Raw genomic sequence first — 14,053 nt, forward strand, 5'->3', positions numbered from 1 at the left:
GAAGCAGACAGCACTGCTGAAAACAGCAGCAGCTTTCAATGAAACTTTGGGGAGGGAGAGAGGAAGGGCTGGTTCAGAGCCTGGCACACAAAGGCAGATATGATCTTGTCTAACCAGGGTCTGTATTAGCTGCGGAATGAGTCCACGTTACTAACAGAGAGATACATTACACATAGAAGTATCTACCATGCAAAAGCAAGGGGAGCAGGACGGAGCAAGGCTGCATGGTGGGAACCACGGGAGGATAACGGGATGCAACGAGGAGAGCTCTGTGATCAGATACACAACGCAGAGCCCATGACAAACTGCTAACACACAAAAAAGGTGTGTGTGTGTGTATATATATATATATATATAAATTATTGCAGGCATTTTTAAGTAAACATTTGACAGAAGGTTCGGGCAGCAAAGGCAGCCCAGGAATATCTGTCTTTGTTCGTTCCCCTTATGAACAGCCTTGTAACACAGCCATGCCCTCACCCCCCCCCCCCCGCCACTCTAGTGAGCAAAGCAGATCCAATGACACAAAGACATGTCCTACATAAAGCTATGCTCAGGGACCCCATGATTTTGACTTGTGCACAGCATTCAAAACTTATCCTTTTTGCCTGAATATTGTTCAGGCTAATCCCACAATGCTCCTAATTCTGTTACAGTGAATTTAGTTAGCTCTCTTGCAGTTATCAGGGGTCTTGATCTTCTTCCCCTTGTACCCTGCAGAAAGTCTGAGCAAGAAGTAAAAGCACTCCCAGCCCCTCTGCACACAGAGAGGGGGCAAAGCAGAGTCAAAGACCCGTTTGGTTTCACATATAAACACCATTCAGTGGATTTTACTCGTACAAGTGTCTCATCACAAGTTCCCACTCCAAATCAGACTCTCAGACCCACACTGTACATCAGCAGTGAAGCCAATGATTTACTGTTAATCTTGTCTAATATCTCTGGCTATGCCATCATCCTGTGAACACACAAAAATCAAAGAAAATGTGAACCGTCCAAGTTCACAGAGAGGTTTGATTCAGCAAAGGCTTTAAAACATAGAAATTGCAATCCCAGAGCTGGCAAGGAATAGGAAGAGACAACCCTCTCATACCAATTTTGAGATACTGCTCATGCTATGCTCTTAGCTCCCTCCTCCTATGGGGTCCTGTGCCTCTAGCTACATGAGTGATACTGCTGGTAGCAAATCTGGTGGCTAACTGCCATTCCTGGCTGCAAAGCTCAGACCTTCCGATTGAACAACTCTTTTCCTAGCTGGGGAGGAGGTGGCACTGATCAAGGCCCTTTCCTGAGAGCAGATATGTAAGCACGCAGACCCTCTGCATCTTCTCCTCCCATCAAAGGGTTGAATCTAGTCCAAGACACACACTCAAACTTTCATGCATGCAATGTGTCACGTACATTAGAGAAAATCCATGGCAAGTTTATTTCCTTCAGGGACATGATGACAACAAATCTAACACTACTTTGCAATCTTTTGCTTATGCATTATACCAAAAAGTCTGTGGAGATTCGGACTTTACCGAATCAAATCATTAGCAAACTGGCATGTCCCCAAAGCACAGTCACGCTACCCACCACAGGAGTGACCCAGATGGGACAGTGTCACTGCAGCGTTTGGGAACGGATGCAGGTCACTGCAGTGTCAAGGAAGATCGTCTAAAAGGTGCAGACTTCCAAAGCAGTCTTGAGTCATTGTCATTAAAGCTGACACAGGATCATGTCACCTCCTCTGAATATGGAAGCCATCTCCTCTACCTCATAGTTTTAGTTATGAGACCAGTTACAGGCCCACACTATTTCAAGCCGGCAGATGCTGTATTAACAAGATGGCAATGACTAATTGGAAAGCACGCTACTTGCCAACAAGCAGAGGAACCGCACAAAAAACCAGCAAGAGAATTTGTGTCAATAATCTGATAAATTGTGTTACCTGAGAACTAGGCACAAGGGCTTTCCACCAGTGTCCGCCTTTCACAAGGTCTACATCGCTCAAGGGCATTGACACTTTGCCAATAACACAGTGGCGTGAGAATTTGTCAAAATCCACTACGGTTAAAAGCAGAGTTCTTCTCTGGGCTTCTAAAAAGGGGATTTCAAATGTGTACCTCTCTTCAAACACCGGGTTCTGCGTTTTGCGCTTCACTCCGGTCTGCTTGGAGTTCTTCTGATCGGGAAGAAGGCAGATCTTCACGTAGGGGTTGGAGTGAGCCATGTCTTGCCTTGAGCCGTCGTAAGAAATTGGAGGAGGCAGATCTTTAGCCTCAATGACTCGCACTATTAGGTAGTTATGCAACAGATCATACTGCGTGCTAAAATGCAGCATGCCCAGCTGGTACTTTGATAAGATCTCCTCATCTGTCAAGGAGTCCATATCGTCGCTATTCGAGTCAAGAGAGTACAGTCTTGGTTCAAATTTTCTAAAATAGTCATCTGGGGTGTAGGTTTTCCGCAGGATTGTCGGCTGAACTATTTCTTTCTTAGCTCCTATTATTCCAAACTCGATCGGTTTAATGTCAATTAACGGAGAACTTGGCCTCCTCGACTCTAAACCTAAAGGAGAGAAACGCAAAAATGCAATTGTTAGAAACTCAGCTGAAGCCATTAAAGGTGCAAGTCCACTTGTGCTTCTTTGGATATAGCTATTGTCTCTGTGCAACACCTTGCACAGCAGGCCTCTCAGTGGGACTTTTCACCACAATTAGTAGGACCCTTAATTATACTGAAGTCCAAGCCCACCTACACTTTTCCTTCCTTGTCCATTTTCACATGCAATTACCATGCATATGCTTTAGCAAGGAAAACAGAATTAGCCATGTTCCTGCAGAACAGAATGAGATTTTAATCAATGTTCCTTCAACTTGAATTGATTCCCTGCCTAAAAGATGAAAGAACAAACACTACAGTTTGATTTTCTTCCCCACAAGAATTACATTAATGTTGGAAGGACGACCTTACTTGAAATCCGCCTCGTGAGGCTGTAAGTGGACCGTGATGCATCTGAAGACGACCGCCTTCTGTCAGGGGAAACATCCTGCAGAGTGGGAGGCAGCTCACTGATTGTATTATCAGAGTCTCCATCTTTGTCCTCATTTTGGCTGCTTATCCTGTTATAAGAAGAGACCTTTGCGTGATTCAACTCAGTAAAAAGGGTATACAGAATAAAAATGCATCCTGGTATTGTGTCTCATCTCAGGTGCACATCCCTGGATGCTGTGGGGTATCTCCTGATCTATCTGGCAAGCAAAAGGCTGAGCAACTGACTTCAGACCTATGTGAAAAACAGACTCTTTACCTTTCTGCCTGGGTTTCAAACAGAGTTGTATCAGTATTAGTGCACAACACAGGCCACATGGGCAGACCTTGACCAAAAGTATTATCTTTGTCCTTAGAAAAAAAAAGAAAGAAAAAAACACAAATCACAAACCCCCAAAAGTAGCTTATTGCTGTAAACTCACAGGTACACTTTGGAAGCACAGATTTCGCTAGGAATGAGCCAGCATGGGAAACCACCATGCTCAGACATCTCAAACCTACAACACACCTCTCTCAGTAAAATATTGCTTTGCAGGTATGCCACTAATGTTTCAAAACTCGATCCTATAAATACATTCATTAAGAGCTATTTATTGACATGGGGAGGATGTTGTTTAAGTAACTGGCTGCTTTTTATCCACTTCTATAAACAACAGGTGATTCTCACCAGACAGTAATTTTACTGCCCTGGGGCCCTGGGAGGAGCAGGGAAGTTGGAAGGATCTAAATAACAAAGGGAGCTTTGAAGAGAGTTGTAACATCTTTGAGAAGACTCTACAGAAGACTGGCATTATAAAGAAGTCCATGTGTAATTCCTAATTCAGTTTATATAGATATATATAAAATTATACATATGTAAATATATCAATACGAAGTATAAAGAAAAAATTTATGTGAAAGTAACACCTATTATATATCTTATAACAACGTTCTGGTTAAAACCCTCATTGTGTCACAGCCACAGTGGCTCACAAAAGCAGTCAGGACCTCCCAGCCTTGACCGCAAGAAGAGCAAGAGCAACCAGTAACAACTACAGGAGATAAAGTCTCCAACTGCATGTTCAGAGGGGAGCGGCTGCCAACAGAGATGAAATCACTCAGCGGTACATGATGTGTAGTGCATCGTGCAAAATAAACCTTGGCTAATCCATGAGACAGAGCACTCAAAAGAAAATAGCAGCAGATCACAAGGAAAGCATCAGCATGAAATGAGCAAAACAAAGGGGAATACTGTGTGAGTTTTGCTCCTGATTCACCCTTTCTACAAGCATGGCACAGTTGGGTATAAATGAAATAGATTGAATCATTTGCTTTAGTAACCAATGACTGGAGCAGAGCAACAAATATATCCTGCAAAAAGCAGTAAAACTGCAGAAAAGTCATATCCATCCCATCTCTCCACCCCCCATATAAAACAGATTTGAACTGGAAATTCTTCTCCAAACCCACAAAGGTCACAGCAGAATCCATGCCAATCTCACTAATTCAGTCACACAACTTACCCACATGAAAGTCTGTTAATAATGAAAACCAAACCCTATGCTAAGAGGGGCATGCAATATTTGCACAACTCTGCAGCCCATTAAATGCAGTCCAAATCATGTGGTTTGACATATAATCAGTACCTGGAACGCAAATAGCTTTTTCACGCCTAAGTGCAGGTCTACACAATCATAGGTAGCATTTGGCTATACTTGTGTTTGAGAAGAAAATGCACAAAACAAGGAGAAGGCAGGGTGAAAAGGAAATCAGGAAGAAAAGCATTAGGGATGTTCTACAATGGGTAAACGTAATAGTGAGTTAATAACATACAGATGACCTTTAGTAAGGAAATTGCTGCTGAGCCACAATAATTTTCCCCAAATAAACTTTGGCTCTGGTTAAAGCAGCTCTGTTTCTGTTTAATCCAACCCTTTGGGAAGAGGAGCTGCATCCTGCCTGCCATTCAGTCTCACAGAGTGTGCACCATTTATCCATTTATCTTTGGGGTTTCTGTAGAATACTCCATAAGGGGCAGATCCAACATACACGCTCGTTCCCAGTCCATTGCTGCAAGGACCAGGATGCAAATGCTCCTCAGGGAATAACAAGAAGCAAGTACACATTCAGGTCAATATAATTAGACTCACTTTTGTAAGGAATTTTTTTTCCCCAAGTTACCACTGTAAAAAAATCAGGAAGTGATAAAATTCAACAGTCTCCCAAGAGGAAGGGCTTAAATATGCACCTTTAACATCCCATCCTGAGTTTCCAGGAAAGCAAGGTGTGTCAGAGCTGCCAAAGGGAAAACCTATAGGCGAAAAATAAATGATGGATTATTAAGCATGGGGTTCAGATGTTTGCTTGTAGGCCAGTGATGATCACAGAAGCAGTTTCCCCCTGGGAATTAGGTGGGGAGTTAAGAAAGGAACAAATTGCATTCTGCATTATGCCAGCGTCCTGGGCCCATGAAGAAGTGGCAAGGTGGAAAGATCTCAGCTAAAAACCTAGGTCTATTTTTGAAACACTTTCAGGCCATGAGTATGGCATACAGTAAATTGATTTGTTCGTATTTCTAATGCATGCATCTAAATGCAGAATATGGTGGTATTAAATCCATCTTCCATTTTAGGAATCCAAAAGCCCCATTTTAAAAAAGAAAAGAAGATAAAAAAGAATGAGGGGCCAACTGATATATACAGATTTATGAGCACTTAAAAACATACCCATTAAACACCTAATTCCTAGACCAACTCCAAATTCTTATTCTGCTCACACATCTAACTCCAGGCAATATCCTACCTCCAAATACACATACAGAGATTTAAGAGTTTAAAATCAACACAGTGAAAATAGAAATCTTGGGCTCCTGAATTCTGAGCCAGCAGAGGCTGCATGGGATCACTTCCACCTTAAACCTGCACACACAAAAAGCATGGCACTCCTATCAATCAGCAAACAAAAGACACCATTTCTGTCTCCCGCCTTTTACTCTCCTTTCTTTTTCATCTTCCAGACTCTTGTTCCTCTACAGGCTCATTTTTTCCTCCTCTCCTCTCAATCACATCCCCTCAGCTCCTTTCCCTCTCCATCTCCTCTGCTCTCTTTGCCCTTCTCACTTGACTAATTTCTGGGTTCCCTCACCATTTTCTAGCAAAGTCACCCTCGAAGCTCAAAGCATCACCATCTTCCCTGGCACCACCTTGGGTCCATCTCAGCTCACGACAAGAAGCCAAAAGCCTCTTCAAGCAAGCAAAGCCTGATCTCCAGCTTCCATATCAACATGTGTTAACAGGCATACGTAGAGATCACAGGATTTGCAACAGTGCCAGAGGAGATGGTGACTTCAGTGATCCTAAGGCATGGCAGCATCCATGCCTCCTTGCAAAGCTACTTGTCTCGTGTGTCCTCTTCTTTGGTTCCTGCTGCCCCACTCAGGCATTACCTTTGGGAACTCAACTGCTCTGAGCACTAGAGCAGAACAGAGACCCTAATGGCACCAAATCACCTGAGGCTGGAAGGAAAGATGAATATATGACCTAGGCTGGGGTCCCAGGGACCCTACCCAGGGCTGCTAGTATGAGTAGGTGCAACATAAATTGCACCATGGCTGAAGAACTAGGCTTGGTGTTTTTTCTTTTCTTTTCAGAGCACACTGTCTTCTGTCTGTGGCCATTCCAGTAAGTTAATTGTAGAGGTTTTCAGATGGAGCAGGACGGGGGGGGGAAACAATACAGGCTGGAGAGAGCATTTTATGAGTCCAAAGGTGTCCATGTTCTCTGCCTGTGGCAAAGTCCAGCTCATCTGCAAAGGCACCATACATCTTTGTTTTGAGACCAAAAGAACAGAGCTTCAATGCTTAAAATGCCCCTTTAGCCAGACAGAATCCAGCAGTCAAAACCAACATCACAGGACAATGACCACACAGCCTCAAACACATATAATGTCCCTTCTGCTTCTCAGTACACCAGAGAAACCCTAAAACAACCTCTCACAACAAGCCTAGCTACTTCTTCCCAAGTATGTAATTGTTCCTGCAGCAATCTTTCTATGTCCAATACTGCAACCTCATCACTCTGTTCTGTGCACAGTGCTTTCCTATTTAGCATTGATTTTGCTTCCATTTCCCATTAACTGCAGGTGAATCCATTTCTGGGCATATATCAGACTCTTAAATATGTTACACCACATTTAAAAACCGCTCTAACACATCTTGAACATCTCTATTTTTATTGCTTAGTATTAATTACCATCCTGTTCTACCTGGATTCAGAAGAGCATATAGACAAGATTCAAACATGAGACAAATTATATTATGCAGCACCAAGATATGGACCTTCCAGACCTGACAGAGAATAACCGCAGTTACTCACAGGAGCAGATAAAATCAACCAAGTGTCTCCGTGCCTAGGTACAAACTTCTGAGCATCAAATGCTGCACTGAACAGGCATCTCCTGTGCCACAGCTTCTGGACTCACTGAAACTGGACTCATCAAACAATCTGCTCTCACAGAGACAGCCCAGCCCCAGCTGACAGAGCAGCCACTAAAAGACAAGAGACCTCTGCTCCCTTCTTGGTTTCACTAATGTCTCCACAGGGTCACCTTTGTGCTGCAGACTCTCAAAAGAGAGGGATTAAAACAAGCACAACTTCACTGACTTTCTTAGTAATAGATTTGCAAATACACTAATCAAAGCTCCAGATAAAACCTGGCGCTGCCACTGTTGTTCTTTAATGGTTCAAGGGGAAATCTTAAAGAGTACTGAGATAGCACAGGAGATCAAGTCTCGCTAAATGAAATTTTAAATTCATTTCCTTTTTAGAGCATGTACAAGGTACACCTTTCATCTGCCTATATGATAATCACCTTATGCTAGGGTAAGAAAACATTTCAAAACAACCTCATCAGCATTTAAGTTAAGTTGAAGTGCTCCAAAGGGCTGGTCCATTTGAAAAAGAAGGAAGTCTGAAGATGAAAAGCATCCTCAGAAAAGGGTGCACAGCTAAACCAGTTGTCAGCTTGCTTGCTAAATAACTTCCATCTTACCCATCTAACATTACTATTTGAGCTAATAGGGTTGCCCTTTTTCACCTTGCCATTGAGTAGCCTACATTCCCAGCCTCAGCAGAAGGTTCCTCCTTTTTAAGTAGCATCCTCTGAATGTCCTGTCATCATTTCACATTAATACTCTCATCACAGCCAAGCAGCCCTACTCCTCAGTTAAAGCTAGGAAATTGTTCATCTAAACTTACAGCCAGGCTGGAGTTTGAGCAGGAAAAGGTCCCAGGATTTCAACTTCATCTTCATTTGTTTGACAACAGCTACAGTCGAAACACTTCTGACAACAATTTCTACAAGTCCACCGGCACAGCAAGAGATCCGAGATTCTAGCGAGCAGACCCTGAAGCCATTGGAAACCAAAGTACAAGATTACAACCCATCAATAGCTATTGGGAAATAACATTCAGCTGTATTTATGTTTGTGTTTCTGCAACAGAACATTAAGAACTATATTTATTCCATCTATATCAACAGACAAATGCTATGCAGTTACCAGCCCAACTTCACTGATGCCACAACAAGGCAGAAAAATAAGCATTCACCGCAGGTATTTTCCCTCTCATAGCAACGTATCATTATATAGGTTGGCAAGAGGGTGATTTACAAAACACTATGGCATAGCAATATGCTAGAGTGGAAACATGCTTATTCTTTCACGCACATCAACAAACTAATAGATCGGCAAATGTACAGCAGAAGGAATTTAAAGGAGAAGGTAAGTGAAAGCTCCAATTTAATCCAATAAGGGTCTATTTAATTAACACAGCAATGTGAACACATTCCATCCCTGTAGATCCATCAGTACGCAGTATTTGTATGATCCATACACATACAGCATTACAGCCCAACAAGCTTGCCACTAAAATGGATTAGCAAAGGCACTCTGTCCACATGCCTTCCTCTGCTATTATGATTAATTTCATGAAGAACCTTCAATGATTTTTTGTAAAGAAGATACTTGACCCAGAAAAGTATTTTATTCCTTAGGTTTCCATGGTGGTACTGACAGCATCATCTGTAGCAGTGCTCCTTGACAACATTACAACCACAGGGTGCACCCCACTGGAGGGCAGCAGGCTGCTGCCCCACTTCCATGCCATCCCTACAGCCTTCCCTCCACTTCAAAGCTCTGCTTGCTTCAAGAGGAGCAGAAAGCCAAGCTTCAGCCCATCTCCCACCCACACCAGCTCCAACTTCTGCAGGTCATAAGAAGGCTTGCTTAGCCAGCACAAGGGCCCTGCTAATAAAGGGCATCACACTGTAGTAATGCGGGTAGACGTGCAGCTGCAAGAGCACAGCATGTGCACATACAGGGTTAAATCACTTTATGATGGTATGTGACCTTGAAATGTTCCTATGAAGCTGAAGAAATAAAGCATGTGAGATCTTCTCTATAGATATCCCACCAAAAATACTTGAGACATTGCAGTATTCATGAGTGTGCAGACACAGGGGCACTATCACTCCACACAAAGGGGATTCCTCTGAGAAACACAGATCTGTAGAGAAGACTCCACAGGAACATTTCTTTTTGCTCCAGTAAAACACACATTTTTTCCATAAACAAAATCTGAACACTGGGGGAGAAGGGGAAAAAAAAAACCTAAAAATTACTAGCCCAAAATGCAGTGCATCACTTATATCTAGGACATCAGTAAAGAGTCAGAAAAGACGAGACAATCCCCTCAGGATGGAGCAAGGAGACAGAGCGGAGAGTGAATCATCAGATTAACTCACCTCATTTATTGGTTCCAACTGTCCTTTTAGACATCGAGGATGAAGCAAAGGGAAACAAAATTAAAAAGACAAAAGCAGGTTAGCAATGTTCAAATAACTTTAAATTTTCTGCCATGACCTGGCCTGGCCTGTGATAAGCCTGAATTTCAGACAGCACCTTGTAGATGTTAGAGGAAGGAGAGGTCTCCTCACCATCCATCAGCTTCTTTTTCCAGTCCTTCCCCACCAAGCTCCCTCTGTTCCTCCTTCCCCAGTAGTGAAATTCCCAAACCCATCGTAGAGCAATGAAAATCCTCCTCACTGCCCCTTACGATCAGGGTATCACATGCAACCACTTACTTTCCTCTTTAACATCCTGTCTCTAGCTGCAGCAACTACTTGCTGCTGACAGCAAATGATACCCAAATTTTTCCAGTTAGATGCCACAGTGGAAAAAAAAGCTTTCCTCCTGATTCAGCCCACATAAACATAGTTTCGATGCCAACTCATTAAAAGCAACGTTTCTAGGAAGGAGTAGAGATGCAGCATACTCCCCATTAAGTACCCAGCACTTGAGGTAGCTGAGCATCTTCAGTCTCATCCTCAGATGTGACTTGAAGAATACAAAAAATAGAAGCGCTTAAAACTTGAGCCACCAACTCCAGTTTGCATTCACTTCCCCCAAGCCATAGAGAAAATCTACAGCAAAGGAAGAAATCATTGCAAGGCAGTGTTTTATTCACAAAACCACCCTTAGAATATTATACTTGACCCACTTCATTTACAACTGGAGACTCAGAAGCATTTCCGGTGCCTCCTGAGACATCTTTCCTATCACGCTCCCTTGATAACGTCTAAAGAGTTTCCCAACTGTCCTGGCTGTGTTTCTATAGGGGGAATCCTTAAAAAAAAACCCAAATCAAACCAAGACAAAACCACAAAACAAAAGACTACACACTCTATTCTTCCATGTGTAGATACTGGCTTCTAGCTTTATGCTCATGACAAGGACAAGAGCAGCCTTTTATAAAGCAACCAGGTCACAAAAGGTGTCTTTATTGCCAAGAACTCTCCCATGGGCCACGTTTTGGTGCAAGCTCCCCCTTTAAAATTCCGGGAAGCCAGTGCTTGGTGAAAAGGCCACCACTTGTTAGAAGTATGAAGAGGCTGCAGTGCTGTATGACAAGACAGTGATTACCAGCCAGCCATGGACCGTTTAAGAAAACTCTAAATGGTTTAAAGGGCTTTATCATTCCTCATTAATGCTAAGTTGCAGCCAAGGCTACAGTGGTTTAGCAAAGCTGCAACAAGAATATTTAAATCACTCTGAAACGAAGAGGCTGGATCCGTGCCACACCATGGAATGCCATACCGTAGCACGTGCTGTGGGAAGGAAGTGGCATTTCAGAGTGGCCCATGGGGACACACGGTGTCAAACAGCCCTCCTGCTCCCAATCAGCCAGTAGCAATGTGAAGTCATGCCTGTGTGCTACCAGCCCCAAGAGCACAGTGGTCCTGTGGGCACCGTGACAGAGTGAATCCACGACCACCCACAGATCTCCACCAGGAAATGGGACAGCAGAAATAGGAACTAAGTATTATAGTGCAGAAGAGGTAAACAAGTAACCAGCAACTTCAATGCAGGGGTCCATGAAAGGAACACAGACACAATCAGCTATGTTCATCCACCTCGCTCATGTCATGCCAGGCAGGAGGGTCGGGGCTGGGAACGGGCAGAGGTTTAGGGAAGGATGCACCGGCAAGCAGGTGCAGCAGGATCTCAGGGCACAAAGTCACTGTGATGTGCTCAGCATCCCCCAGAAGAAGGGCTCAGCCCTTGGGGTCAGGGAGGTACCATCATGCCTTTCCCTATCTTCCCAAACCGGCCAAGCAGAAAACAACCCGGCTGGGAACATGAGAGAAGCCTCATTGAAGGCCAGTCATGAGTGCCCTGGATGCATCCCCTCACGCAGCTCTGGGTGCAAGGCAGGACTTCATCTCCGCACCTTGATGCAGAGCCCTATTCCCCAGCCTGCCCGGCTCATGAGGGGTCCCCCTGCTCTGAGCCATCACAGCTGCCATCACAACCGGGGCAACAGACCAGTTACAACAGCCCACTGTGGCCACGTCCCTGCTGGGGGATGCCGCAGCAGGGTGGGGTCCCCGCTGTGACACCCCCAGGGAAGGCTCACAAGCCCCACCACAGCAGACACCACAGCCTTGGAAGCGTGTCCCACCCCACCCCAACGTGATTAACGCCACAGTGGGGGGATAATGGGGTGTCCCCGCTGCCCTCCTCCCCCCCCCGGACACTCCCGCCTCGCACAGCGGGCCCCGACGGCAGCGCTGCCGTGGAGCCCTCCCGGCCCCACTCGAGATCCCCGCCGAGCCGAGGGTCCCGGTGCCCCGCACACACCAGTGGCGGCTCAGTCCCGGTGGGAGGCGGTCGCGGGGACACAGCGGGGTGGCTGGAGGTGGACGTGGCCCCGCGGGATGGCGGGTCACGGGTGGCGGCGATAGCGGGTGTCTCTACCAGCGCCCGCACTGCCAATACTCCGCTCGGGTTTATCTGAAAACGGGGCGGCAGCCTCGGGAGCTACAGATGGGCGCAGGCAGCTGGGAACTGCAGAGCCGAGGCGGGGGGCGAACCGCTCGGGGTTTAAACCAGCCCAAAATTCAGTTCAGCCTCACACTGCCGGGGGTCCCGTCCGGCAGCCAGAGGCTGGGGCCCCTCGACATTTCGGGCTTGGGGAGACGATTTACCCCCAGCGCAGCTCGGTCTGCCCGCGGGGTTTCGCATCCTCCTCCCTCCAGCAAGTCCTAGTGCGGGCTCGGGCCGGGCTCACCCGCACCCGGGGCCACCCCGCTCCCCCCCGCAGACAAGGGCGAGGGCCGACCGCTGCTCCCCGTCACCCTCGGGAACCCGCTCCCACCGCGCTCCTGCCCCGGCCCCGCCTGTCCCTCTCGCCGGGGGCTGCCGCCGCCGGGAACTCCTCCCCAGAAGTTAACCCGAAGTTGCGCACCAGCCCCGGGCCAGGAGAACGGGGAGGGAGGGGGCCGCCAAGGCACCGACACCCATCCCGCGGACGGAGCAGGGGTCCCCCTGCACACGCCCCAGACGTGACACTCATCTCTCCTTAGGACGCGGATCCTCCGCCGCTCCGCACCCACCTGGATGTACGCCATCTTCCGCGGGGCGCTCCGCGGGGTGCGCACGGCGCCTCCCGCCCCACCCGCCCGCGCCGCAGTACGCCCCGCGGTGCGGCACCGCCCCGGGCGGGGTGTGTGTGTGTGTGTGTGTGAGAGAGAAAGAGAGAGCGGCTCCGCGGCCGCGCAGGCACCGCGGGGGTCCCGAAGCCCCCCGCGGCCGGTCGGGTCTGTGAAGGCGCTGCCGGGCTGGCGCTCCGAGGGGCCGGCGAGCGGGCAGGCTGCCGCCCGGCCCGCCCCTGCCCGCGGAGCCTCCGCGGGGCTGCAACAGGTCCGCTGCAGCGCGGGCGAACACTGACCTCCAGAGGGCCCGGCGAGGAAATTCAGGGCTGGAAACCCCTCCTGGCCCCCGGGGGACGCGGGAGGTGCCGAGGGAAGCGGAGGCTCGTACGTGTGGAGCGGTGGCCTTGTCTGATAGAGCAATTTCTATAGCGGTGTTTTCCTCTAAAGAGTTTGTCTGTGAGAAGATGCTATGAACGCACCGGAGCTTCACAAGGATGGAGTCGTTTTATGAGGTTGAATGAACAAAGTTAAAACATGTATATACTGGTGTTCTCCCAAGCAAAGATGAGCTGGAGCGAGGAGTGAGCTTGTAGCCCACAGACCACGCTGAGCATTACATTGCTTGGGTTGGTCCCAGGGGAAGGGAGGGTGGGAGGGGATGTGGTCCAGCAGTGGGTAAATCCCACCACGTGGGTGACTGGACATGGAGAACTCACGTGGGAGGAAAGCACTCTTTTGAGGTCAAACTCCAGAAAAGGGAAAACACAGGAAAGGTGGAGATTTAGGGCTGCTCCCCTCGAGCACCACATTGGTACCATACAAATTAGAGGCTTCCCAACGTGCTGTTGGGAGCAAAGGCTTTTGCCATTAGCTTCGGAGGAAACCCAGGCTACGCTGCTGGCATCTTCCTGGCATGTGGATTTACGCTAAACCCCGGATAGAGGCAAAAGGCAGTAGCTTGCAGCTCAGCCCAACTGGATGGTCAGCAGTTGCATGCTACAGGCACATCCCCGACTGACACCAACCCTTATACCTCAGTGTGCTGTGA

At 47.2% G+C, this 14,053-nt stretch overlaps 1 protein-coding gene across 2 annotated transcripts in view; it reads right to left on the bottom strand.

Moving 5' to 3' along the window:
• Window positions 1-13,096, bottom strand: part of SYT17 (synaptotagmin 17) — a 39,468-nt gene extending 26,372 nt beyond the window's left edge. Inside the window, exons 1-5 of one of the 2 annotated variants that reach the window (XM_061473487.1) lie at window positions 12,967-13,096; window positions 9,817-9,834; window positions 8,271-8,419; window positions 2,959-3,107; window positions 1,934-2,553 (exon numbers count right to left, since the gene is read on the bottom strand). In XM_061473487.1, the coding sequence (XP_061329471.1) occupies window positions 1,934-2,553; window positions 2,959-3,107; window positions 8,271-8,419; window positions 9,817-9,834; window positions 12,967-12,981 (951 nt within the window). In that variant the 5' untranslated portion in view covers window positions 12,982-13,096. Of the gene's footprint in view, window positions 1-1,933; window positions 2,554-2,958; window positions 3,108-8,270; window positions 8,420-9,816; window positions 9,835-9,973; window positions 10,211-12,966 lie in introns of those variants that run through there. The other variant, XM_061473486.1, reaches the window with a different exon arrangement.
• Window positions 13,097-14,053: the final 957 nt, after the last annotated feature.

The sequence above is a fragment of the Pezoporus flaviventris genome, unplaced genomic scaffold (assembly GCF_033815535.1).
Source record: "Pezoporus flaviventris isolate CSIRO_AGI_PZ_B2104156 unplaced genomic scaffold, CSIRO_AGI_Pfla_v1 ptg000078l, whole genome shotgun sequence".
In the NCBI taxonomy this organism is placed as follows: domain Eukaryota; kingdom Metazoa; phylum Chordata; class Aves; order Psittaciformes; family Psittacidae; genus Pezoporus; species Pezoporus flaviventris.